This window comes from Hippocampus guttulatus, chromosome 14, assembly GCF_054856545.1.
Source record: "Hippocampus guttulatus isolate MCC_2025c chromosome 14, RoL_Hgut_1.0, whole genome shotgun sequence".
Classification (NCBI taxonomy): domain Eukaryota; kingdom Metazoa; phylum Chordata; class Actinopteri; order Syngnathiformes; family Syngnathidae; genus Hippocampus; species Hippocampus guttulatus.
This window is the reverse complement of record NC_141274.1, coordinates 13,801,938-13,829,831: the sequence shown is the minus strand read 5'-3', so window position 1 is coordinate 13,829,831 and position 27,894 is coordinate 13,801,938. Positions and strand designations below refer to the sequence as shown.

The 27,894-nt window shown below is 45.4% G+C and overlaps 1 protein-coding gene across 1 annotated transcript; it reads left to right on the top strand.

The window, feature by feature from the left end:
* The first annotated feature begins 777 nt into the window (after window positions 1–777).
* Window positions 778–27,114, top strand: LOC147195235 (protein unc-13 homolog A). Its single transcript, XM_086129037.1, has 42 exons — window positions 778–1,044; window positions 4,484–4,513; window positions 4,665–4,764; window positions 5,590–5,707; window positions 5,854–5,977; window positions 6,501–6,571; window positions 6,689–6,743; window positions 7,085–7,114; window positions 7,542–7,755; window positions 8,429–9,505; window positions 9,946–10,048; window positions 11,087–11,130; window positions 11,672–11,750; window positions 12,071–12,076; window positions 12,165–12,239; window positions 12,325–12,544; window positions 12,716–12,943; window positions 13,036–13,177; window positions 13,255–13,424; window positions 13,605–13,720; window positions 14,175–14,338; window positions 14,428–14,581; window positions 14,871–14,939; window positions 15,501–15,590; window positions 15,890–16,024; window positions 16,171–16,298; window positions 16,430–16,515; window positions 16,643–16,769; window positions 16,870–16,966; window positions 17,532–17,675; window positions 17,773–17,850; window positions 18,754–18,831; window positions 18,910–18,998; window positions 19,323–19,466; window positions 19,543–19,666; window positions 19,821–19,877; window positions 19,954–20,034; window positions 20,146–20,293; window positions 20,468–20,524; window positions 20,615–20,701; window positions 20,790–20,946; window positions 23,604–27,114. Exons 1-42 carry the CDS (start codon window positions 1,023–1,025, stop codon window positions 23,890–23,892), a joined length of 5,607 nt encoding a protein of 1,868 aa, XP_085985163.1. The 5' UTR covers window positions 778–1,022; the 3' UTR covers window positions 23,893–27,114.
* The last annotated feature ends 780 nt before the right edge of the window (window positions 27,115–27,894 follow it).

Genomic DNA, 27,894 nt, shown 5'->3' with positions numbered 1-27,894 from the left:
ACTTGTAGACATGAATCCATTGTGAATTGTCATAAACCAATAAGACATGACAACATTAAAAAATATAGCTTATATAAATATTTTACCATTGTAAACAGCCTGCAAACCAGTAAAAAAATCCCCATTACTAATAATTTGGTTGATAGAATGTAGTTTTTCTTGGTATGCAAAGATACCAATAAACTATGTACAGCTAAAATAACAATAATTTGGTGGATAAATATTCCATTTTAGAAGCAAATATTGTTTCCTCCACTTTCTGCTCTGTGTCCGATTTATGACCAGGAACGATCCTCTGGGTATGGTTTTAAAAATGGTCAGTTTCCTCTTGTTTTGGTTCTGTATGTGGAGATGGAATTAGGTCAATGTCCTGTGCAGAAGTGGATCTAGCCTAGTGGGATACATTAAACCCTAAACTATTTGCCTGATCACCTTTGACAGTTTTTGAAAAAAAAAATGGGGATGAACACTTAGGCCTACTATACTACTGTATTTTAATGTTTTCCTGAATCATGATGGCGATTTAAATTAGTTTTGAGGTGAGGGAAAAGTTTGAGAACCACCTGAGCGGTCAATTGTTTTTCTGGTTTTATTGCGACGTAAGTCCCCAGTGAAGGCCAGCCACTGATTCTTGACCTTTGACAATATCTGACCCACATCGTGGTTTGGATCAGTTCGCTTTGTGGAAGCACGATTGCAGTCCCACCACGTTGCCGTCCTCCTTTCACCTCCCCTCTTCCTGCTCCTCATTCTACTGACGTCACAGCGGCGAGGGGAGCTGTCCTGCTGAAACAAGATGGCTGTGCGGGCGGGAGGAGCGGCGAGCTGAGGCAATGCAGGGGAGCTGCCAAAGTGGACACAGGGTTTCAGCCCTGTGCCGAGCAGAAGACGACAGCCGCGCTTAGCGACCGACGAGCCCGTGTGAGAGAACACCTCGTTTATCTTCCTCAAATTTGGCTTTTAGCAGTCAGACGGAGGGAGCGAGACTGCAAATCACGGATCCCTCACGCCACGCGACGGAGATGTCCCTACTATGTGTGGGAGGTAAGACGGATATGAGCAGCTTATTTGGCATCTGACTTTTTAATTCATTTGTTTGGTACTGCACCAAACTGTCTGATGGCTCCTCCGTTGATTGAAAACTCTTGCTTTTATGGCAGCATCTCTTCAAATGGCCACCGAACGCGTTCTCTCTAAGTGTCACTCGCACCTTTTCCTTAGCCCACGAGAGCTGATTGGTGTGGGGGCAACGTGAGAGGCGAAACCGGTCGTCACCGTGTGTGTGTGTCATCAAAGTGCCGAAAATTGTGGTTAGCTGGGCCAACGTATATTGGACTGTCTTTTCCTGCTTGAGCAAATAGCGCAGCTGTTGAGGTTGTCTACAATGTGTGTGCGTGCGCGTCTTCCACTCATTCACTGGCGTGTGCAGACCGATGAGCAGGACGTGGAAAAGCCCCTGCCGTTGCCGCGTTGTTGCCGCTGCCGCCTCCCTCCTTCTGCTGCTCGGCTGTAGTCGTGAGGGAATACTCGCCGGGTGGAGGGAAGTGCGCGTCACTTCTCAACGTTTCCCCCTCTCCGGCGATGCGTCATCTCCTCCCACTTAACTGAAGTGTTAAGTCAATGCTTTAATGACGTGTCGCACTGGATGAGCCCGTGAGCAAGGCATCAACACCACAACTGTTTCAGTATGCTTTGTGGGCAACCAATAGAACTTTCTTTCTACTGAAGCTTGACTGATATTGGTGGTGGTGGTGGTGGTGGTGGTGGTGGTGGTGGTGGTGGTGGGGGGGGGGGTATTCATTACTTCACTTTCTTTACAAAGAGGTTCTTGGGTTTATTTTTTCAATAAAAGGATGATAGGCAGCACCAGCATGCTCGATATGAAAGTACTTTTCACTGAATTTGGCCAAAGAACATTCAACAAAATAGTTCAGGGCAGGGCTCAGCTTGGAAACGTCATCTGACCAAACCCAGAAAACAGGTAAGCTGTGATTGGTCGTTACCTGAGCAACTGTGATGTCATTTTCAGTCGACACCAAGTGGCAAAATGGCCGCCCCCGGAGATGGACAGAAATGCGTGGATTTTGCTGCTTTATTCAGATTCCACAAATGTGCAAGAATGTGTCAATTTGGAGGGGTGCGAATGTACGATTTGTAAACGTACTTTTCGATATACGTCAACCTCTGAGGGGGTTTATGGCCTTATGTTCAAGACAGGGGTTGTTTTTCTACTTTGTAAATTTCAGCCATTGAAATTTGACAATTGCATTCAACTACATTGCAACGTCATTTTGAATTCACTGAATTGTTCAGCCCTACCGGCGATAAACTGGCAGCCATTCCAGTGTGTCATCTGCCTTTCACCCAACATCAGAACGGACAAACTCCACCTCCCTGCCCCCCCCCCCCCCCCTGAATACGATGAGCTGTCTAGAAAATGAATGGAGGGGCTCGGTGAATCACCGCAAACGTTTCCTATTCATTGTCGGCCGACCTACAGGTCTCCCTGCTCTAAATGTGAGTAATCACTGTCGTGTGTCAGAGCTCGTGGCCTTAGTCGTATATTTAATGGTGGCCAAATAGGGTGGCAAGGATAGGTAAAGGGGCTTCAAAGTCACCTCTTATGCGTCATTGTTCATGCCAGCCCACCTCATCTCATTCTACCAGGACCGCCCAATGACTGTCCCTGCACTGAGTCAGTCCCGAGTGTCGTTAAAGCCCTCCGAGTGATCCATTCATAAAGGCCGGCTGCGACTGCTGTCAGAGCCGTAGACTACGAGACTTGGCAGAGTGCCTCGCTTTTGTTCCTTTTCCATCATTCATGCTTACCTGACTGGAGCTATTTCTAGCCTCCAAAGTACTTGCGCTTCTTCAAGAGGCCGCCTTTCTTCATGCATCGTATCTGTCGACGATGCAGAAAGCAGCCACGCGGACAGATTGTTTGTTTTATAATGTGGTTGCACAAGTGTGCACACCTGCTTACAACCCGGATGTGGCTGTGTTCAGAATTATGCAATCATATTCAAACTCGTGTAAAATGGCAGTCAGCACCATTTAAAGTGGCTCATTTTCTTTCTTTTTTTTAATCGCAAAAAAAGGCATTTCAGCAGCATTGTATTGTCATAGCTTTGACCCCATTTTTCTGAACCAAGGCTACCTATTCATAACCTGCTTCCAATAAATTGATCGATATGGTACAACCCCGCACAGGCAAGCGTTTGAGTTCAAGGCATGTACAATGCACATGTTGGCCCTTGTGCTCGCTGCTTGCGTGTGTGACAAAAAAAATGGTATCATGGAGTCTTGCGGACCTTTCTTGTGACAACCCACCCTGTCATGGAGATTTATGATCGCCAGCCCTAATTAAGGTTCAGCCTTTCCCAGTCAGAAATCCAATTTCACTTCATATTGATCCTCCTCCCAATGCGTTGATGCGTCTGTTTTGATATCAAATACAGGAACACTTCCAAAGCCAAGCAAACAAAAAATGTGGCAGGGGTGGGGGCACCTAAACTCCCTCGTTCATTTTAAGAGCTGCTACATACTGTTATTATGGAACTCACAGCGAGAGTGACGTGGAGATGGTATAATAATAATAATAATAATAGATTTTATTTATAAGCGCCTTTCAAGACACCCAAGGACACTTTACAATAACAAAAAACACAAAACAATACGGGTTGAGCAGCGGCAGCCAAAACGCGCCAGCGTTCACTCAACCCGAAAGTCAGAAAGAAACAAGGGAGGGAGAGGGGGAGAAAAAAAACCCCACGCTCGAACTACCCTCATTTGAGGATAATTTGAGTAAGGCAAAAAACTCCTGCACAAGCATATGACAGTTACAACAGGTCACAAGACATAAACAATGAAGACGGTGAAACAAGGGAATGTATGAGGGAGGGGGTGATGGTGGGGGACTAGCTTCCGTGCGTAGTTTCATCAGGGGAAGGTCGATAGAACAAGAGTGCACTGGAACGCAGCATTAAAAATGTATGCCCGCCTCTTCGTCAAAGCTGGTAAAACGGCACTGTGGTGTAGACCGTCACTATAAACCGGTGTGTTTGACAAAAAAAAAAGAAATGTTTCATCATAAAGGCTGGATTTATCCCTCAGGCTTTTTGCTTTTTGTAACATGACTTCCTTTCCACGCACGACATGGTCGCCTGCCATGTCACGTTGACGAGGTGTCAACAAGTATGGCTGCCCATGTTTATGCTCGGATGTGTGCACAAGAAAGCAGCAGATTTGCATCGTTGCTGTTTCTCTTCTCTCCAAACAGCTCAGCCAAAGAAACGCTGAGCTGCCTAAAACGTGCAATAAGAGTATTTGGTATTCTGTATGGTACTCCGGTATCTTATATTGTCGTTTTAAATCCCAGAACAGAAGTTGCGTGTGTTTTTATATATTTCTTTCTTTATTTTTGCAAATGAAAGCAGATGGTGTTCTTGTTTGTGATACTGTCCCCCTCTGTGTGGTTCCACAGTGAAGACAGCCAAGCTGGATGGACCCCAAGGTAAGTCATCAGGTCGACTGCACGCAGAGTTTGGCTGCTCCAAAATATGGCGGAATTGTAGGGAGTGTTCGACAAACCACTACAATCTGTTTTATGTCTAAAGGTCATAAAATGACAATAATTCAACAAGGTTTTCTTCTCTTTCTGGTAGAGAAGTTCAACACCTATGTGACTCTGAAAGTCCAAAATGTGAAGAGCACAACCATCGCTGTCCGGGGCAACCTGCCCAGCTGGGAGCAGGACTTCATGTTGTGAGTCCTTCTCTGTCTGTCTTCACTTGACTCCTTCCTGTTTTCTCCTCACATCCGCTCAATGTCTCTGGGCTCCCGCTGCTCGAACACATCAGTGAATTCGACAACGCAGCTTTTTCATCTTCATCTGCTCCGCCCCCCACATCCTCTGCTTGTGCTTTCCGTGCACGATCGGCATCCTTTGAACCCTTTCGTGCACCCTGTAACCCTGATAACACGGGAAGCTGTCCGCTGTCGTAACCGGCTGTCCCTGAAGGGGTTACATTGGTTTGTTAGAGCCTGTACCTCAATAACCATCCGAATAATTGAAATCACTCAAACGTTACGCAACGTGCGGTTTAGCGTCATATTAACATTACGGCACTGGGGGTGATGGATGATGAGAACCATTTAATATGTGGGCTGCAGCAAACTGGCTGACCACAGAGTCCCGTGCATTAGCGTTACTAGAATGCTTGGAGGCGTTCAACGTTGTTCTGGGGTTTGACATCGCTGAAGTTCTCTTATGTAATGTTTGGGTAGCAGAGAGAGAGAGAGAGAGAGAGAGAGAGAGAGACGCTCGCCTGTCCTTCAAAGTGCCTTAAAGTGACCTATGTCTTAATTAAAGTCCCACCGATCTCCCGCCAAGCATGCAATGGCATCGCCTTCGCCACCGACGGCGTCAAGCTCCTTCCTGCCTTCCTTCATCACCCTCTTCCTCATTTCTGATGGCGAACATGAATGCTTTACGCCACGTTAGCCACACTTCTATTTTTGTGTGAGGCAACATATGTCCGCCTGTGTGTTCACATCCCCCCCGCCCACTTTCTCTGTTTCTCATTTCAGTGAAATCAACCGCTTGGACCTGGGTCTAACTGTCGAGGTGTGGAACAAAGGCTTAATCTGGGACACGATGGTTGGCACCGTGTGGATTCCCCTCCACAGCATCAGACAGTCAAATGAGGTTGGCCACCAGCGACCCTCAACTCAAACAAAATATTCTTGATGATCAGTCTTGATATGCTCGCGGATGATTTGTGGAGGCCATTTTTTATTTTTTATTTTTGAATGCTCATCCCCCCCTATCCAGCTCTTTCGTTGTGCACACAGGAAGGCCCGGGTGAGTGGCTCACATTGGACTCTCAGGTCATCATGACTGATAATGAGATCTGCGGCACCAAAGATCCCACGCTTCACCTGATGCTGCTCGACGCGCGTTTTGAGCTGCCCCTCGGTGAGTTCTGCCTTTTCACACGCGGTTCGTGTCCAAGCGGAACCTCTGGTGGGATGGGAAATGTGGGGGGAAGATAGAAGCGGAGCCAAAAGATCTTTGCTGAATACATACTGCGCCCTCGTGCAAAACGATTCTGTCAATCATCAGGCATTGTGATGCCTCCGCCAATTAATCAACATGACCTACTTTTTAATGTCGCTTATGTGTGTGTGTGTGTCCTCTCCCTCTCATCGATTACACTGTGTTCCTTTTTCACATTGATTCGGTGTTACTTTCCTGCTGTTTTCGCTTCCTCCAGGTGCTATTGAACATCCGAGTCCTTCGTCTGCGCAACTGCCCTATTTATAGATGCCAAGGCTTCGAGTGAAATTCCACCGTTGCTTTTGTTCGGCTCAAAGGAATGGCTTGTTTTTAGCTTGAGCGCACGAGTGAGGGAAAAAAAAACATCAACCAGAGCTGCTATTTTTAAGTGAGATACAGTCGATGAGATTTCTCTCACCTGAGTTTGCTTTTTGCCTTTCAGACATCCCAGAGGATGAGGCGAGGTACTGGGCCAAAAAACTGGAACAACTCAATGCAATGCGGGAACAAGATGTAAGCATTCACTGTGTCGACCATTCCAACATTTCACCACAGGTTCTCGCCTTTGGAGAACAAGGCTGCAATGATTCATCGCTAAACTATAACTGTGTTATCTATCATTTGTCTCAGTACTCATACCAAGAAGAACAGGAGCGCCCACTCCGGGTTCCGAGCACCCAGTGCTGTAAGTTTTAGTTGTTGTTTGTGTCATTAATCATTCCTAAAGCAGAGAATTGAAAGGTCGAGTCGCGGACATGTGATGAGATTGCGTTAGTGGGCATGATGTGCAACCACACATGGCGAAGTGGAAGAGATCAATAGTGGGATCGGGCGTCTGGAGGGGAAGCTCCAGCAGGAACGCTGCTCTACTTTCACCATCGTCTCGGTCTGCCGAATCCGCCGAGTCAACATTCGGCGGCCGGGGAGAAAGACTTGCGGCGTTGGCGCTAAATTTGTTGCCAGAGGAAGCTGGAATGCTTGTCTTTGCATCACCTTGTGATTCATAATTGTGTCTTTTCATTTCAGGTAATTGGAGTTTATGGGGAGATCAACCAAGTGAGTCCGCACGCGCTGCCTGACACTCGCGCTTTGCACGCGCACTCCCGATGTTGCTTGAAATTCGAGTTTCTACAGTCATGAATTTGAAGGAGACTTGACGTGTCGATAAATGTTTTAAAAGACTGTAAAGAGACATAAAGACTTTCTTCATTCCTTCGTGCTTTTCACGAAGCCCTCTTTCAAATTTAACATCCCGGAAAGGAAAACGTCAAAGGACTCAAATACAGACGACACAGAGAGAAAAAAAACAAAAACGTATGCACACTTGCAACTTGCAAGATCAGTTTTTCGAACACAACACTGAACTATGAATCCAGTTTTTTTTTAAGCGTTCACGACTGAATTGTCTTTTCCGTTCCTTGTACCACATGTCCAGCTCCATATTTTTCATCATGGCCATTGTTTGCGTCTTTTGTCTGCGTAGATGATGACCCCGACAGCGCCGTGGATGACAGGGACAGCGACTACCGCAGCGAAACCAGCAACAGCATCCCTCCCCCGTACTACAGCACATCCCAGCCCAACGCGTCCGTCCACCAGTATCCACTCAGCCACCAGCACCGTGACTCCAGAGGCGTCTCATACCCGCGCTTGACCAACAGCCACGACCTTGACTACCATCATCAGCGGCCTGTTAGGTGGGTGTCCGCTTTGGTGTCGGAGTTATATCGCCCAAAAATGAGTCTCGAAGGCTTCGCAAGCCCACGGTTCACAAAAATGGCCTGATATGGCGGAACACGGAAGAGTGATGGACACAACAAATCCGAACTTCACTTCTCCAACGGAAAACAGTCAAAGAATTTCCGCCATCCGCAATGTGCCGAGCAGACTCGATGTGAGTTGTCTTTCGGCGTTGTTTACCTCCACTGTTCCATTTCTCACCGCTTATTGACATAAACCTGCGCCGGCTGCGGGTGAAACTGCGCAGCCCTCCTCCACCTCTCTCGATGAATAATTCAAAATGCAATCTCGTGGTCAATACCGCCCCAAAAGGATGAGCTGCTTGTGTGAGTGTATTGGACAGGCCAACCCTGGCACATCCTTCTTCATTCCTCCTCTGCTTCTTGGCATCAGTGTTCACTCCTCCCTTTCTGTCTTCACTCTCTATCTCTCTTTCTCACCCCACCTAAACCCCCTCGTTCACTTATCCTTAGCCCCACCTTGGCCTTGACATTCATTGCGGTGAAAATACACTTCCTGTATTTCGTTTTTGTTTTGTCATCTTTCAGTTCGCTGTTCCGGTCTATTTCTCTGCCTGCGGTCTACACCCGAGTGCATTCTTCCCTCTCTTCTTTTGTTTTCTTCTTCCAGTCCCGCTGGAAGCTACGCATCGTCTGCAGAGTTGAGTCGGTGCAGCAGTCAGCTGAGTGAAGAGGACTACGGCGGGGAATACGGCGAGAGGGATGCGTATGATGAGAACGACTCCTACCACTCGTGCCACTCCTCGGTGAGCTACAGTAAAGGTTCCCCAGACTGGGACCCCGAGGAGACTCAAGGCGCATACAGCGATGAAGGCGGCTACAGCAAAGACGGGGGTGAGGAGGCAGCTCTGTATGAGGAAGAAGATGGAGGATTATATGAGGTGGAGGAGGAAGGCCTTTATGAGGACGAAGACTTGATGTACGACGATGACGATTTATACAATTTGGATGAAAACCTCAGTGAGGATTTGGAACCTCCATTCACACCCACCCCAACATCCAGCGCCCCGCCGGCTCTTGACGTACCGAGCTCGAGACCTCCACTGGAGAAACAACCTTCAGTCCATGAAAAACAGCCCCCCGCACAACCTGCGACTCAAGCGTCCGGCCAGGGTCCTCCTGCTGGTGTGGCTCCAACAGCACACCTCCCTCCTGGTCATCAAACCTCCCCGGCGCCTAAGCAGCCGCCGCCCCCCCAAACGCAGGCACACGCAGCTCCGTCCGCCGCCTCCTTCTTCTCAATGGCCAAACCCCTGACAGCCGCAGTCACGGGCTTAGCCTCCACTTTCCTGTCTTCTGTCCCCAACGCCCAACCTGCCCAGTCGCAACCCCCGCCGCCAGCTGAACAACATCAGTCCGCAGCCGCAAACCATCTTCCACCGTCACACCCGGCCACCTTAGCTGCGACTCAGCCCCCCTCCACCGTCATGAGCCCTTCCTCCCAACAGATTGCGAATCCCACTCGGCCCGCGTCTTTACTTAACGGTTCTGCCGCTGTACAATTACCCGCCCCCGAGGATGAGGGTTCGCAAATGAAAGAAGAGCCTCGGTTGGAGGAGGAAAATCTACTGGAGGAGGCCAAGGTGTCCCCTGACCCTCCGGAGGAGAATCTCGGCATCGAGCGGAAGGAGCGCGTTGAAACAAGCAGGCCACCAACCCCCGAGGAAAAACAGATGACGCCTGAGAGGTAGGAGACACCAAGACAGACCACAGAGCGGAAGGCCTGCGATTCATGAACACGCCAAACTCCGACCGCAGGTGCTTGGGCGACTGCGAAGGCTTTACCCGTCCCAAATTAAGGTTGTTGAACATCAATATTTTGCGTGAAGCGACAAACTTGCCATCGGTAGCGTGAACTACTCGTGGCAAGCCGTGCGATGGCCATAACGCGTCTAAAACTGGAGCTGAACTGCAGTTGAGGACAGAAAAATTTCTTGTCAGGCAGCATTTTTTATTTGTTTTTTGGGGGTTCCAAAGCTAATTGCCTCTCATCTGTATGAATGATACTTGAAACAAAATAGTTTACTTTGTTGGTCGAAAAAGAAGTCGTGACTTTTCGGACACGCCCTCTTCATCTCAGTTATCGCAAGGTCAACAACGTATTGATATGAAAATTGTCTATGTCAGCCCTCCAGTCATAGAGGAGCCCAAAGAGCCCGTGGATCCAGCGCTCCGAGCCAAAGAGAACTGGCTTCGACTCTACAACAAGGTTTTGGACCAGCTTCGGGAGGTAAGTGCACAACTCTGCGGGGCTTGCTCGGCCCAGGCCATGTGCGCACGTCCGATTGATCTCCATCTCTTCGATTAAAAAAATATTACGTTCTCAAGACTCTAAAGCTGTCGGCCTAGTTTTTGAAATATGGATGTGAAGTACATTATTTATTTATATGCAAAAAAAAAAAACAGTACATAAGGTCCTGCGGTTCTATTTTGAAAGTGTTTGCGAGCTAGAGGTTGGAAAGCATGGAGAATGTGTTTCGCATACACTAGAAATAAGATATTTTAGTTTTCTTAAAATACGAAATTGGTGACGTGGCAGACAATAAACTTTTCGTTCAGGATGGAGCACCAGGATGCTCCTTGGCTGCCTGATGTAGCTGCTAAATATTTGGTTTGCTTTATCAGTTTGCACCTGCATTGTTCACGTTTATTTATTTTTATTTGCTATTCATTGTTTTTGAATTGAGTTGTGCACCGTATTAATCACTTGCTTCAATGTTTCTGTTGATGTACGTATGTCGCTGTTTTTCCCACACTTGGCCTCCCTTCCTCTGTCTTTCCTTTTGTTTTTGTTTATGTGTGGGCCCACTTTTTGTTTTTGTTCCAGTTTCATGTCATTGCCATCGCGACACTCGCGTGCGCTTTTCTTGGCCATCATTGGAGCATGCAGAAAGGTAGGTCCAAGCTGACGGCGGCTTGAAAAGAATTTCGCCGATTCTGTATCGGTCTAATAGTCACAATCAAAAGTCAGTTCTTTGGAAGGTCTGCATATGTTCTGTCATGTCTTTGGAGAGCTCTTAGAGTTAGTCAAGCGTTCGCTCACTGAACCTTTTCGATTTTTTTTTTCCCAAGTAAAAAGCATTAAGTGTGCCCTTCATCAATGGAATTTTTAACCTTTTCTAAATGCAGGTCCGTTGCTATATTGTTGTGCATGTAAAACTAAGAAGATTAGCTAGTGTAACATTGAATTGTACCCCCCCCCCCCCCCCCCCCAAACACACACACCACCCGACTCAAAACCTCTTTCATAAAATGTTTTCTTTGTCAGGCACGAGGAGAAACCTCCAGCTCGCTATGGTTTGGTAAAGGAGGGTAAGTGTCTAACTCAGCATTCCGCACATGAAAGTGAACACAAATCTGTGTATTGGTGTGAATGACACTTTTAAGATCAAGATGCATTCAGGTATACAGTATGCACACCATCAAGCAAATACTACGACTGTACCAGCAGCTTAAAAAAAAAGCAAAACACTTTTCTTGCACTTTTTTTGCTTCAGGCTGATTTGGGCTTTTAGCAAAAATAACCGATGAGTCGAAGTGAGCTTACTTAGCTAGCATTTAATAAGAAAACAAGAATAGGTATGTTGTCAATTCTGTTGATCCAGTAGATGTTTGGTAAGTCAGTGCGACATTGGCTACACTGTTGGTGATTACTTCTGATACAATCTACTTGAAGAGAAAAAAAGTATACTGGGCTGAATTGAACCAAATGGAAGAGTGGAGCGAGAATCATATATATATATATATATATATATATATATATTTTTTTTCCCAAGGACCTTCGGGTTGTCTCCACTGTTGCACCGCACTTCTTGTGGAAAATGTGATGATAGGTCTTCCCTTTTGTATGCAGAATGGGAGGTGCACTCTATAGTATTGACAGCATGCCGGACCTTCGGAAGAGAAAAGCCATTCCTCTTGTCAGGGATCTGGTACGTCAAGTCTCTCTTGCACACGCACACGCACACGCACACACGTTAATTGAAGAAATATTGGATTCTCAATTGGAGGTCAGTCCAGGACAACTAAACTCAGATGAGTTCTTTGTGTTTTCTATGTGGGCTGCATTTACCGGTTTGTGAGCACACATGCATCTTAATCAATTAACGTCGAGCAGTTCTTGTAATAGGGAACAATGATAAGGCAGAAGGAATGTCCACATGAACACTTGAAACACTTAATAGTGCTCTAAATGACTTTTCTCTCAATGTTTTTTGTTTTTCTTCACATCACCATTGCTTTATTACATCAGGCGATGGTAAGTACGTTTCTATCCAATATCTATTTTTAAATTCCACACGCTGGTCCTCCTGAATTAATCCCGCCGCCTTTTAAAATATTTTCAGTCGCTGGTGCAGAACTCGCGTAAGGCTGGAATCACGTCTGCAATGGCCTCAACAACGCTCGGCAACGAAGAGTTGGTGTGTTTTTCTCCACGTGCTCGTTTGTCTCCTGCTTCGGTGACCTGCGTGCCCTTCTTCAAATTCTTCTCCACATCTTTTGCAGAAAAGTCACGTTTATAAGAAAACGCTGCAGGCTCTCATCTACCCCATCTCCTCCACGACGCCGCACAACTTTGAAGTGTGGACAGCCACCACCCCCACCTACTGCTACGAATGTGAAGGCTTGCTGTGGGGCATCGCCAGACAAGGCATGCGCTGCTCCGAGTGCGGCGTCAAATGTCACGACAAGTGCCAAGATCTGCTGAATGCCGACTGTCTGCAGAGTAAGTTGTTGGCTCCTCGCTCATATGCACGTTCACAAAACTGCATTCACATATTCGTTCCATCAACAACTAGTTTAGCTCATAAGTAACGTTGCAAATGTTCTTTTTTTATTTTTTTTTTTTTAATCCTATATTTTGCTCCCACTCGCTTCCTACACCTGTCTGTGAAAGGGGCTGCTGAGAAAAGTTCCAAGCATGGAGCAGAAGACCGAACCCAGAATATCATCATGGTCCTAAAGGACCGCATGAAGATCAGAGAGCGGAACAAACCGGAGATCTTTGAGCAAATCCAGGAAGTCTTTGGCCTTGACAAATCAACACACGCTACCCAGATGAAACAGATCAAGCAGAGCGTGCTTGACGGCACATCCAAATGGTCGGCAAAGATCAGCATCACTGGTGAGAGAGAGCGCGTTTATATTGGTCTCCAGTTTGATAGAGCTCACCTGACTGTGTAAAATACCCGTTGTCTCCGCTACCCTTTCCCATAGTGGTATGTGCACAGGGACTCCAGGCTAAAGACAAAACTGGTTCCAGTGATCCATATGTGACTGTCCAGGTGGGAAAGACCAAAAAAAGAACCAAGACTATTTATGGCAACCTAAACCCAGTGTGGGAAGAGAACTTCCACTTGTGAGTAACGCAATTTTGAATGTTGCCATATTCGCATCTCTGTATTTGTTTGCTAACATTAACCGTGACTCACTCAGCGAGTGCCACAACTCTTCGGATCGCATCAAGGTTCGAGTGTGGGATGAGGATGATGACATCAAGTCTCGCGTGAAACAGAGGTTCAAACGGGAAAGCGATGATTTCCTCGGTCAAACCATCATTGAAGTCCGCACGCTGAGTGGGGAGATGGATGTTTGGTATAACCTTGGTGAGTTCCCGTGTTCAACCAAAAGGTTGTGAGAGGGGGGGTGGGGGGGGGCAGTAATGTTTGTTCAACACGTTACAGATAAGAAAACATGAACCGGACTGTCACATTTTGTCAGTTGGAGATGGAAAAGCCAACTAACAAAAGATGTGCCGTATACTGTATCTTACTCGCATCTGACAGACAAGAGGACCGATAAATCTGCTGTGTCGGGAGCCATCCGCATGCACATCAGCGTGGAGATTAAAGGAGAGGAGACAGTGGCTCCTTATCATGTCCAGTACACCTGTCTTCATGAGGTCAGGCTCATTGTGCGGGAGGGAGGAAATGTTACGTTTGCATTTTAATATATGACAAATCAAACTACAAAGGTGTTTAATATTTCACACAAAAACATAAATAATACAATCTAAATGTCCCCATTGGATGATCTATCTGTCTTTCTATGTACCCCGTAAGTTGGTTAAATATGGTTCACAATAATCACTACAGTCACAAAAATCTATTTAGTCATTCACTTGAACTTTCTTTCAAGATTGCTGTAAATCAGCTGGTGGGATACTAAAATGCTCATTTGTTTTTAGGGAAACTCAAGGGCAGAAATATATTGTATGTCTATTTAAATTACAATATTAACTGCATCTAGTTTTGTATTTTAAGTTCAGTACTTGATTGCACTGATAATAGAAATAGTCGTCCCTTCCAAAATGTATCCGAGCTATAAGAAACCCCTTGTATTTTGTCTCTGTTTAGCATCTCTTCCAGTACACCACAGAGGACCAGAATGGCGGCGTAGTAAAGATTCCCGATGCCAAAGGAGACGATGCCTGGAAGGTGTATTTTGAGGAGACTGCTCAGGAGATAGTAGATGAGTTTGCCATGCGTTATGGTGTGGAGTCCATCTACCAGGCTATGACGTCAGTGCTGATCAATTTATTTTTTTGCAGAAACATGCACAATTTATTTGCTAAATGCCCCCCCCCACCCCCTCCTTTCCATTCAACAGCCACTTTGCCTGCTTGTCATCTAAATACATGTGCCCCGGAGTGCCCGCTGTGATGAGCACTTTGCTTGCCAACATCAACGCTTACTATGCTCACACTACCCAGTCCTCCAACAATGTTTCTGCTTCCGATAGATTTGCTGCATCCAACTTCGGCGTAAGTTCCTGACACAATTTTCTAAATGTTGTCTATGTTTAAAAATAAAAAATAAAAAATCAGCTCAATTCTTTCCTGCTGGAACTCCCAGTTCTTGGGATATGCGCATAAAAAGTCCCTCTGGGTGAGTGCAAAGACAAATAAAATGTAGCCCAGCCCTCTTTGACAAACATTCGCCATCATCTGATCTGGCTTGGTGACATTAAATGGTACTAACAGATCTATCAGCCTTGTTGTTTTTCTTAGTGTCATTCGTCTTAGTGTCTTTCTTTGTCATTTATATTTTTAGAAGGAGAGGTTTGTCAAGTTACTGGATCAGCTGCACAACTCCCTGAGGATTGACCTCTCCATGTACCGGGTACTGAATTCTGTCGACATCGTTTTTTTACTTGTGTGTCACAAGTGTTGGGCAGCTTCATTCTTCAACATAGATGCATCTCAAATCATTTGAATGACATCATGCCATATTATAGAAAAGAAATCATGTATTTCGGTAGTTAAATTTAAAAAGTCTCTATGTTATATAGATTCATTTAACGCGTAGCTAAGTATTTTCCAGAATGCCGATTCGTACCTAATTTCTACATTGAAAATAATTGTGTTTCCTAAGTAATATTCAAATTTCTTAAGCTACTGTATTGTGGTTTTCGTGAGCTATAAGCATCAGAGCTATTGAAGGAGTCATCAAATATTTCACTTGGTGTGTAGTAAATATATATAATCAAGACTTCCTCTTTTGGAATTGAACTATTGACGTGAATTGAGTTTTCCAGGATGTTTTAATGAATTGAGATGACCCCCCGTGCAGTGATTGAGGTCTTAAAGTGTTTTGTTGATGCTAGAAATACGATGTTAAAAAAGGCACTCAAGAAACACGTCTTTCCGTTTTCAACCTGGGTGCTTCCGATTACACTTTCAGAATAATTTTCCTGCCAGCAGTCCTGAAAGACTTCAAGACCTCAAGTCTACCGTGGACCTGCTTACCAGCATCACATTCTTCAGGATGAAGGTAAGAATGAATTGCATTATAAAGGAAAGCGTTCCGTTTCATTGGGACTTACCTTATGCTTGAAAAAAAAACCCCCACATGCATGCAAGTTTCCAGGCCCTTCTGTCAAGAAGCCCGAGGGCCATCCTGAGAACCGGCTTACATTAGCCTATCCAAATGGAAACTATCGGAGAGAGAAGCAAACATGTTGTTGAAATGAATTAACGCATTATTGTTTTGAAACGTGTGTACTAGTTGCTTCGCTTAGACTGGCTATCAGCACATTTTGTGCCATTTCACAACTGAGCTCCTCATTTTAGGTCCAGGAACTACAAAGTCCCCCCCGAGCCAGTCAGGTTGTGAAGGACTGTGTGAAAGCCTGCCTCAATTCCACCTATGAATACATCTTCAACAACTGTCACGACCTCTACAATAGGGAATATCAGACGGATCCCGTAAGTTTGCACATCTGCATTTAATTCACACTCAAAGGATTTTTAACCTTCCGACATGTTAAAACCTTTAAAAAAAAAACACTTTGTGAAGAATACAAATGGGCTGCTGCTTACTAACGCGAAGGTGTGGCCCTTCCCGTCCCCAGTCAAAGGCGGTCCCTCCAGATGAGCAGGGTCCGAGTGTCAAGAACCTGGACTTCTGGTCCAAACTCATCACGCTCATTGTGTCCATTATAGAGGAGGATAAAAATTCCTACACGCCTTGCCTTAATCAGTGAGTCTGTTTCATGTGTTGACATTTTGTTTGTGGCTCAGAAAACTGTAAGTATGTATCGTACATATAGTATCGTAGCTATTTTCTATTCATTGATGGATTTAGTTTGAGCGGCCTGTTTCCTCTTCTAGGTTTCCACAGGAATTAAACGTGGGCAAGATCAGTGCTGAGGTCATGTGGAATATGTTTGCTCAAGACATGAAATACGCCATGGAAGGTCAGCGCCGCTTGAATGACGTGAACAGCAGGATGGGAAGGATGGGACACTTGTGCCCGTTTGGGAGCATTTTCTAAGAAATCTCCCCCCCTGCCCCCCCTCCATCTTTCTCTCTTTCTGTATTTAGAACATGAGAAGCACCGTCTGTGTAAAAGTGCCGATTATATGAACTTGCACTTCAAGGTGAAGTGGCTTTATAATGAGTACTGCAAGGAATTGCCCACCTTCCAGAAACATGTACCCGAATATCCGGCGTGAGTACTTTTTAGCCAAGGACTTACTTTAAGTAGCGTGCGGCAACAAATCATGTTTCCCCTCCCCACACCCCCACCTCCGGTTATATTTCCACTGCAGATGGTTTGAGCCATTTGTCATCATGTGGTTGGATGAAAACGAGGAAGTATCCAGAGATTTTCTCCACGGTGCTCTGGAGAGGGACAAAAAAGACGGCGTAAGCACTTTGAGTCTTTCATTATTTGATCTCTGCAAAATGCTCTGAAGCGCCGATAACCCAACACACAAGACTATGCGCTTAATTTTAGAAACATCCTAAGAATATGTTAGTGCTCTATAAATATCTGCAAAAAAACTGTCCCGGAAAACTTTCAATCGTCAGCAGTAAAATGTGAAAGCTATTCAGATTTGACCCCCCCGATAACGTATTCATGCACGTCTCGTGGCAATTCAGGTCATTCGCAGCCGACTCAGCACACAGGGTGCTCAGGCTGAAGACCCCGCGGCCATCAATAATGAGGCGAATGGCAAAAGAAACCCTTCTACCGCACATTCCAATCTCTTCCGTGGAGGCCGCTTGCATCATTGAAGCGAATGGAGCCTGAAAAAGAGAAAAGCTCGCTTAAGGGGCTGTTTAACCCTTTTCATGCGCCAAAAATAACAACCTGTAATCTGATAACATGAGAAGCTGTCCACTGGAGTGATCGCTCCCCCCGAAAGGGTTAATTGGGGCTCGGACCTCCTCCTGTTAAGCGCTTGCTCTTTTTCCTCTTGTCGTGCAGTTCCAGGTCACTTCGGAACACGCTTTGTTCTCCTGCTCGGTGGTGGACGTGTTCTCTCAGCTCAATCAGAGCTTCGAAATCATCCGCAAACTGGAGTGTCCCGACCCCCAGATTGTTGGCAACTACATGAAGAGATTCGCCAAGGTGACCTTCACCTCCTCATGCTATCTGCAGACATCTTCTATAACGTGGTCCTATTTTCTTTTTTTTCTTTTTTTTTTACTCTGTTTCTCTTGCTTAGACCATTGGCAATGTTCTGCTGTCTTACGCCGACATCATCGCGAAGGAATTTCCAAATCATGTCAAGAAGGAGAAGGTGGTGAGTGTCAAGACAAACACTCAGTCGGATCGATGCTTCGACCGACCGCATTACTCCGTGATGACATTTAGCGCACGAGGCGGCACAGCGTGCGGCAAGAACTTTTCCTGAAAATGAACAAAAATATGCCACGAGCAAAATCTGCAAGTCTCGCCTCAAATCGGACCAAAAGCACAACTGGGCATGACTCGTCAGCCGTCAGCAAATTCACCAAACGCCCTCCTGTGACAGTGAAAAGACGGACAGACCGTAGCGTCCGCTTACACGCTGAAATGGAGACAGACGGCGGTGGATCAATAACCTCTTTATTGAAAGAATAAACGGTTCATGTTGCCAAAGAAAGCATCCAACTAGCGTTTCTCTCAACCGTCAGCATTCATCCCACAGACACGGTCTATTGCGATCCTTTTCTTTCTTCCACGCAGGTCGACGATGCTCGGATCAAACTTGGGCATGAAGTTTTTGTTCGACGGTAGTTTTGACGACCACCGATCGACGGAGGTCCAATACAAGAGCTTTACACTAAATCCTAGTTTATTACCGATGATGTCAATTAGAGTTGCGGCAATGTGGAATTTCCAGCACAAATGCCGCCTGTTGTGAGTGTAATTGACACGGCCAGTTTGCGGTGTTTCAAACTGAATTAATTCTGTTTAATTAGCTGAGTGTTGTATAAGCTGAGCAAAAGCGGGTGGCACTCCCAGAGAGACCAGAGCCTCGGAGGAGGATTTGAGTAGTGCAATCTCCAGCTTTTCTTGCCTCGCTGACCTTTTTTTTTTTCTTCACAAGGGCTAGAACGGACTGATTTGCAGTCAAACATTGGCAGCATGCAGATGAAGAGTGAATCATAAACGTATATGGATTTGTTTTTCCTTCTTTATTTTATTTTTTTTGTATCTGCAGCCATGTATCATCATCAACAATATCCAGCAGCTCCGAGTTCAGCTGGAAAAAATGTTTGAGGCAATGGGAGGAAAAGATGTGAGTAGCAGCCCGATTCAGACGATCTTCTGATCCGCATGGAGTCTATTTATTCCTCCCCCATTTGAATTTTTCTAGCTCAATGTGGAGGCAAGTGACTTCCTGAAAGAACTGCAGAATAAACTCAACAGCGTCATGGACGGCCTCAGCCACATCTTTGCTGTCAGGTGGGTGTGCCCCGCCCCCGTCTCATTTGATTGTCAGTGGTGAGACGTTAGGAAGTCCAAGTACTGTATTTTCCGCACTAAGGCGCTTCGGAGTATAAGGCGCAGCTTCAATGAATGGCCTATTTTAAAACCGTTTTCATATATAAGGTGCACCGCATTATAAGGCGCATAGAATGGAAGCTACAAAAGTGGCTGTGGTTGCGTTATGCATCCACTAGATGGAGCAACGCTGAAGTGAATACAATACAATACAGCTTTATCGATATAGAGCATTCACTGCTAGCCAAGCCCCAAGAGTTGCCATCAATCTGTGCTTTGTTGTAGTTTCCAGCCCCAAATCGAGGACAACGTCAGACAGATGGGGGACATCTTGGCCCAGGTCAAAGGTCAGACCGTGCCGGCAAATGGCAGCGTAGTTCAGGAAGCAGACAATGTTCTGCAGCCCATCATGGACTTTCTGGACAGCAAGTGAGTCGGGCCGGAGCGTCCAAGAGTATTTTTCGTGACGGCGCGATCTTAACCTGAAGTTCTTTTTGCGCCGCAGCCTTTCGTTGTTTGCAAAAATCTGCGAGAAGACCGTTTTGAAGAGAGTGTTGAAGGAGCTGTGGAAACTCGTCATGAATACCATGGAGAAAACCATTGTGCTTCCTACGCTGACCGACCAAACGGTGGGCGATTCATCTCTCTTGACTTCTCAGCTGCTGAACTTTCAAAGTCAAATACGATGAGCCCTGTGACGAATTATTTGAGGAACAAAAAAGAAAAAAAAATCTTTCATAAGTGTGACTTTGCCTCTCATTCGTCTGCCTTTTTTCTCCTCAGGGGACTCAGATGATCTTCAACGCTGCTAAGGAATTAGGCCACCTGTCCAAGCTCAAGGTAACAAAGGCGACATCCAGAACGTAGAATGAGCCAGTCAACAGCGGGCGCGCTGTAAACACTCGTCCTTTTGCAGGAGCACATGGGCCGAGAGGAGGCCAAAGCTTTGACTCCCAAACAGTGTGCGGTCATCGAACTGGCACTAGACACCATTAAGGTCCAGCCTTTTTTTTTTACCACCGACTCACGATTCCAAAGCTAAAATGTTCATCGTGTGCTCACGGCTTGAGCTACATCTTTGTGACGAAAGCTGTTTTTATTCGCGCAGCAATACTTCCACGCCGGCGGCGTAGGCCTGAAGAAAACCTTCTTGGAGAAGAGTCCAGACCTTGCGTCTCTGCGTTACGCCTTGTCTCTGTACACACAGGCCACGGACAAACTCATCAGAAAGTTTGTTCTCTCCCAGCATGCTCAGGGTATGACAGATGTCAAACACACTCAACTCACACGTCGAATTTGACATCAATGAACATTTTAAGCCTTTCGGTTACCACAGTGGACAGCTTCTCATGTTATCGGGTCACAGGGTGCATGAAAGACTAAATCGCTTCTTGCCAGTATAACAAACATCTTCAACTGTGTCCTTTCAGTCCACGGAGGCAAAGGGATCCGCTACACGGCAAATGAAGACACACCTCCAGAGAAACGTATGTGCTACTGCCTTTTTTTTTTTTTTTTTGGTCTCATCATTGACAACTGTCCACACTGCTAAAATGGAAATCTGATTGCGTTTGCAGCATCGGGGGTGGACGCAGTTGGTGAGGTGGTCATGCACGTGGACATTCTACCTCAGCCTAATGGCGAGCACAAGATCAGCATCAAAGGTAAAGCAAATAGCAGCCGGTCTCAATGTTGGCATTTCTTCCTCAATTGTGGCCCCCCCCGCCGCTGTAACTGAAGTTCTTTTTCCAGTGGTGGCCGCTAACGACTTGAAATGGAGGGCGCAGGGTTTTCGGCCTTTCGTGGAGGTCTACATCATCGGGCCTCACCTTAGTGACAAGAAAAGGAAGTTTGCAACCAAATCGAAGAACAACAGCTGGTCCCCCAAATTCAATGAGAGCTTCCAGTAGTGAGTATCAGCTTGATGGCAATGCGCTGATGCAGCAAAAACATTTTAAGATGGGCCCGTTCTTTTATTGATTTGATTCAATCCTCTACATGCTTCCGTTGCATAGTCTTGATTTTCTCTTTGGGCAAAATTGCGAATACAAAAAAGCAATTTGGCGCCATCTTGTGGCATCTCAGTGACAAGGAACTATGTAGACATGAGGGAAGGAGCTTCATTTAGTCAGGTCATCGTCCTTTCTGTTAAAAAAGTAGTGCTTTGGCACCATTTTAGGACATCTGCAGAATAACACAACTTTTCAGAAAGGATTTGGAATTTTTATGGTATACTGAATGACGAATTTGATGACAAAAGAGGCTAAAAGGAATCAGAGCCATCATCTCTACAATTTTTTCAACAAATATCATAAAACTTTTTTTTCCTAAAATATTCCAATATTCACAGAAACAATGATTTTAAGTCAAGTCAAGTCAACAGTATTTATAGAGCACTTTCAAACAGCCATCGCTGCATACAAAGTGCTGTACATGGAACAATTTAACATGCACAATAAACAGTACGACAAATCGGTAATAAAGGCGGTAGAAAGCACCAAACAGTAAAACCAAGAACAAATCTAAGTCATGCTGAGTCGAATGCCAAAGAATACAAGTGAGTTTTGAAGATGGGCAGCGAGGAGGCTTGCCGAATGTTCAGTGGGAGGTCATTCCAGAGAGAGGGACCAGCAACAGAAAAGGCTCGATCCCCTCTGAGCCTCAGTTTAGTTCTTGGTACTTCTAATAAGGTCTGGTCCACAGACCTGAGGCGCCGGGCAGGTGTGTAGGGGCGGATGAGCTCAGAGAGGTAAGGTGGCGCGAGATTATTCAGAGATTTGAAAACAAATAAGAGGATCTTGAAAATAACTCAAAAATGAATGGGGAGCCTGTGAAGGGATGCCAGAGTAGGAGTTATGTGCTCCCTCTTACGAGTACCAGTCAAGAGGCGAGCAGTGGCATTCTGGACCAGCTGAAGGCGCTTAATGGAGGACTGGCTGACTCCAAAGTAAAGGGCATTGCAGTAATCGAGCCGGGATGTGACAAAGGCATGAATTACTGTCTCAAAGTGTTCATGTGAGAGGAGAGGTTTTATTTTGGCCAGCTGTCTAAGGTGAAAGAAGCTGGATGTAACAAAGGCACCAATTTGCCGATCGAGTTTGAAATCACTGTCCAGTTTAAGGCCCAAGTTTGAGACTGTTGACTTAAGATAAGGAGACAGGGGGCCCAAGTCTACAGGATGGAATGTACAAGGGCCACTGGGACCAAACAATATCACCTCTGTCTTCTTTTCATTGAATCTCAAGAAATTGTGTGCCATCCAGGTTTTGATTTCTTCCAGACAGGATAGGAGTGGCCTTAATGAGAAGGCGTCTTTCTTGCTCAGTGGGACATAGATCTGGCAGTCATCTGCATAGCAGTGGAAGGGAATACCATGTTTCCTTAAGATGGAACCCAATGGGAGCAGATACAGCGAGAACAGCAGAGGCCCCAGAATTGAGCCCTGTGGAACACCACATGACAGGGGAGCAGTGCGTGACTCAGAGCAGCCAAGGCTGACACAGAAGGTTCTGTCAGCTAAATAGGACCCAAACCACTCAAGAGCACTGCCGCCAATGCCCACCAAGTGCTGCAAACGAGACAGCAGAATACTGTGATCCACTGTATCAAATGCTGCAGTTAAGTCCAATAAAACTAGACACACGTGGTCTCCAGAGTCATTTGCCAGGAGGATGTCATTAGAAACGCGTAACAGGGCTGACTCCGTGCTATGCATCGTCTTGAAACCTGACTGGAAGACCTCCGAGATGTTATGTTCATCCAAGAAAAATTTCAACTGCATGTGCACCACTTTTTCCAGAATTTTGGAAATGAAAGGCAGTTTGGAAATGGGCCTGAAACTTGACAGCACATCTGGATCAAGACCAGGTTTCTTGATCAAGGGTTGGACCACAGCATGTTTAAACTGTTGGGGAACTACACCAGAAGAGAGGCTGCTGTTGATGATATCCAAGACTGATGCGCCAACACTCGGGAGAACCTCCTGAAAGAAGTGCGGGGGAAGAGAGTCGCAAGGGGAGCCAGATGGCTTCGTCTGGCGAACTACATCCTCCAAAAGCGCCAAGGACACAGTTTCAAAAGAATTTAGCACAGCTGAACATGGAACATGGACAGAGGGGTCAGATGCGGTATTTGAGACCGGAGTCCTAGCTGTAGAGACCTTATCAATGAAAAACTGAAGGAATCTGTTGCACATCTCGGGTGAAGAATCCAAGCAAGTAGGCAGAGGGGGTTTGAGTACAGAATCTATCGTTTTAAATAGTGCGCGTGGGTTGTGACGGTTAGCTTGAATAAGGTCCGACAGATATTCTCTTTTGGCCTCTTTTACTGTGAGCTGGTAGTTACGCCAGCAGTCTTTCCAAATTTGATAAGAGACATGCAATTTGTCATTTTTCCACTTGCGTTCGGCTTTGCGACACCCCTGCCTAGCTGCGCGGGTAATGTCGTTAAACCATGGCTCGGGTTTATTTTAAAATAAATAGTTAATCGTAAAAAAAAAAAGTTGCTGTAACAAAAGGGGAAAAAAGGGAGGTTATGGATTTCAGCAGTGTCGCGTCTCGTTTTCAGCTCACTGGGCACCGAGGTGGGTCCCGAGAGCTACGAGCTGCAAGTGTGCGTGAAGGACTACTGCTTTGCCCGCGAGGACCGCACGGTGGGCATGGGCGTGCTGCAGGTGAAGGACATTGCCAACAAGGCCAACGTCACCTGCTGGCTGCCGCTGGGGCGCCGCGTCCACATGGACGAGACGGGCCTGACGGTGCTGCGCATCCTGTCGCAGCGCAACAACGACGACGTGGCCAAAGAGTTCGTCAAGCTCAAGTCGGACCAGCGCTCAGCCGAGGAGGGCCGCAGCTGAGGGGGGCAGGGGGGACGGGGCCCCCAACCACGTGCGGTACACAAGCACACACGCCTGCAAACGCGCCGCTGTAAATACCTTTGCCGACATTTTTTTTTTTTTTGCAACATTGAGGGCAGAATATCTTTCTACAAATTCATCTTTCCTTTGGACACATTTTTGACTCTTAGCTTCAGGTTAGCCACACTCGTGATACTAACGTCGCACTTTTTTTCTACAGTCAACACTTAGATGTGAAAATCATGACAAGACACATGAAGAGTCGGAGGATGACCACTTTTGCACTTTTGCCTCCCTGCATATTCAAGGAGAGCGTCGCTACGCTATGCTACGTCTGTCTGTGTGTTTGCGCGTTGTTCTTCCACCGCCTGCCCGTCTTGTGTGTGAACCGGATCTCGGGCCGCGAGTCTGAGAGAAGCTTCGTTCAGTTAACAGGGGTGTCCAAACAACGGCTAGCAAGAAGAAAACGTCAGGTCCATCTTAAAAGCACAGCTTGGAGATTTCGGTGCGCCTAGCATCCAGGAGGCTACTAGTGCATGACGCATGCTTACTAGCTAGGTTTAATTGGGTACTCGCCGGCCAAAATTAGAAAGTAGTGTTAAAAAAAAAAAAGTTCATCGAATAATGCTCATTGAGTAAATGTGCTAATGACTTTCCATACCAAACACGTTGCAAATTTACGAGTGGCTGGTGAACGCAGCCCCCATGCAAGCCTCCCAAAGGGAGAATCGAAAACGCTTGTAAAGCTCAAAATTGCTTCATGCAGTCAGACAGTTGAGAAATTTGTCTACAAGCAACCAAAAATTCAATCTCCCCATCATGTTTCATTTTTCTTGAAAAAAAATGACAGTTGCAGCCAGAATTTGGACATCCCTGTTTATATTTTTGACGAGAACCCTACTGACCTGAGGTCAGCGTCCGTCAGTCTTTAACGTCCTGCATGTTGACCCCTCCCTATCAACACTGTGATTCACCTGCTGTAACCACAGCAACCGCTCACCTCCTCCCAGTAAAATGGCTGCCTCCAACATTTGCCCAGCGTGAGCATGATGCGTGTATCGTTAAGTTTCATCTGGGATTTGACTCAAAGCCATGTTGCAGTCCATTGTGTGATTATAATACACAAGCGTGGAGCACAGAAACTAAACGGTGGTACCTTGACGAACAGGTCACCCAATTTACGAGCTGTCACTTGTTTATTTTGTTGTTGTTGTTTTGGGAGTTTTTTCAATTTATTTAGTATTTTGCCAAAATGAATTGGAAGCAGATGGTGCCCGTTGAATTTAAATGTGAAATCAGTGAAAAACCTGAGTTAGGTATGTGTGTGCCGCCGAGCGGTGTACTTGTTTCATATCGTTAGCTTGTTAGCATAGTGGCTTAAATCATATTGGAATGTTTTCGGAAAACTAGAAAAAAAACCCAACCAATTCAATTGCATATGAAGTCAATGACAGCATGATTGACACGTTTGAGGTGATACGAATGGGGGCCAGCACATTTGCTCAACTTTGGAAATTTCAACTCTTACACCTCATGTTGCGACAACCAATTGGTGACGAGAATTGTGTTTTTTATACAATACATTATTATTTTTCTTATATAAAAGAAGATGTAAAAATATTTTGGGTGTTGGAATGGATTCATGTTGTTTCTGTTCATTTCAATGGGCGAGAATGATTTGAGATGAGTGTTTTGAGTTGAGCGCTGATCGCGGCATGATTTCAATTCGTACGTCAAGGTACCACTGCACTTCCAAAAAGGGCTAGCAGACCCCCCACCCCCTCCCCCGCCAACCCATCACCTTTAGTCCGCCATACGAACATGGCCACCGTGCATTGAGTCAAATATGGAGCAGGTCAAGGTTGTCGCTGCGCAAAAAGACCTGAGATTGTGAGCAATACGAATGCGCCGCCAATCCAAGCAAGAACCAAGCGCAATATAAAATGCAGTCCCCATCATTTCCTCTCACTTTTGGTCTGTTTTTGTGTGGACCTGTTGAAGATGAAATGTGTTTGTGTCCTTAGACAACTATTTGCCTTGAGAAGGATCCACTTTGCACCAACCGGAGCTCTTAATCCATTTTTATTTGAAAGACAAGCCATCAGAGTCGCCGCCAAGCATTTTATGAGCTAATTTATGTCCACTGCAAAAAAAAAAAAAAGAAAAGGCTGACATCCACCGCCGTAGTCCACAGCGTCTTGTGTGTGGTCCGATTGATGTCATGATGTCATTGACTGTGACCAAACACTGCTGGCCTATCACATGTTTCTACCGCAATACAATCACGATGAATGGTATTCACTGTATCTCCAAGAGAAACATCTTTAGGCCATTATCTGTAACGGGGTTTCCCAAACTTTTATCTATTTCATTTTTTTAGCTCAAGACTCAAATTAGATGCTTGATTCCCCCCCGCCCGCCAAAAACTTAAGCGGGACACACACATACCAGTTTTGAACATTATAACAGATTTTTTAACAATGAAAAAAAAATGTCACATGCACATTAAAATGCCTTATTACCAAAATTTAAAGTGAGAATAAATATAGACAATAAATAGGGCTAGTCTGACATAAAAAAAATTACAATCCTTTCTTACCATGACATAACTGTGACAACTGGGTGCTCAAAAAGCTTCCCCGGCGGTACCAATCCTTAGTTTGGGAAACTCATTACTCGAACCACACTCAATGTTCAATCTTTGAGGAGCGCGTGCTGTGACGTAGTCTTCATGCGTTTGCCATCTATGCCTTTGAAAACTCAGTTATGTCAAGTTGCAATCTGTACCGAAAAAGAAACCGAGGGCTTCATCACCCGCTTCATGGCGTATAGCGTCAACCACACAGCAATCTCTGCTCAAGCACAAATGGCCACGTCAAGATGACAGACATGCATGCGTTGCACGCAGACATGATGACCACCCCTGTGAATAGAAAACACAAATGCATGATGGGAATTTTGTGTGCCAGCACGCATCCCCTTTTTCCTATCATTTGTTTTTGGAAAAAAAAAGATGTATCATCCACGTTTGTTTTCATGCTTGTGAATATGTCATCTGTAACAACTATGAATGTAGTGTGAACACAGAATTCGCATGAGAGGATTATTTTCTACTAAGGATGTTTCTAATTGGTTTCCTAATATAATTGATTTTTTCTGATTGATTGAACTAGAATGCAGCCTGACTGATCTGCTTCCGATTAAAATGACATTTGTGTCACAGTCGGCCTCTTTGTTGTGTTTTTCTCTCCCTAATCGCTGTGTTGAAAGCAAAACACGTAGTTCCCAGTCAGCACGTATAGAAAGGCGTTTTTAGCCGAATAAAATGACCATGTATAGTAAGGCCTTTTTTAGCCGAAAAAAACGACCATGTATAGTAAGGCCTTTTTGGACGAAAAAAAACGACCATGTATAGTAAGGTGTTTTTACCTGAAAAAAACGACCATGTATAGTAAGGCATTTTTGGACGAAATCTTTAGCCGAAAAAAAACAACCATGTATAGTAAGGCGTTTTTAGCCGAAAAAAACGACCATGTATAGTAAGGCGTTTTTGGACGAAATTTTTAGCCGAAAAAAACGACCATGTAGTAAGGCGTTTTTAGCCGAAAAAAACGACCATGTATAGTAAGGCGTTTTTAGACAAAATTTTTAGCCGAAAAAAACGACCATGTATAGTAAGGCGTTTTTAGCCGAAAAAAATGACCATGTATATATAGTAAGGCGTTTTTAACCGAAAAAAACAACCATGTATATATAGTAAGCCCTTTTTGGACGAAAAAAACGACCATGTATAGTAAGGCATTTTTGGACGAAATTTTTAGCTGAAAAAAACGACCATGTATAGTAAGACGTTTTTAGCCGAAAAAAAATGACCATTTATAGTAAGGCGTTTTTAACCGAAAAAAAGGACCATGAATAGTAAGGCGTTTTTTGACGAAAAAAAGGACCATGTATAGTTAGAAGTTTTTAGCCGAAAAAAACTACCATGTATATATAGTAAGG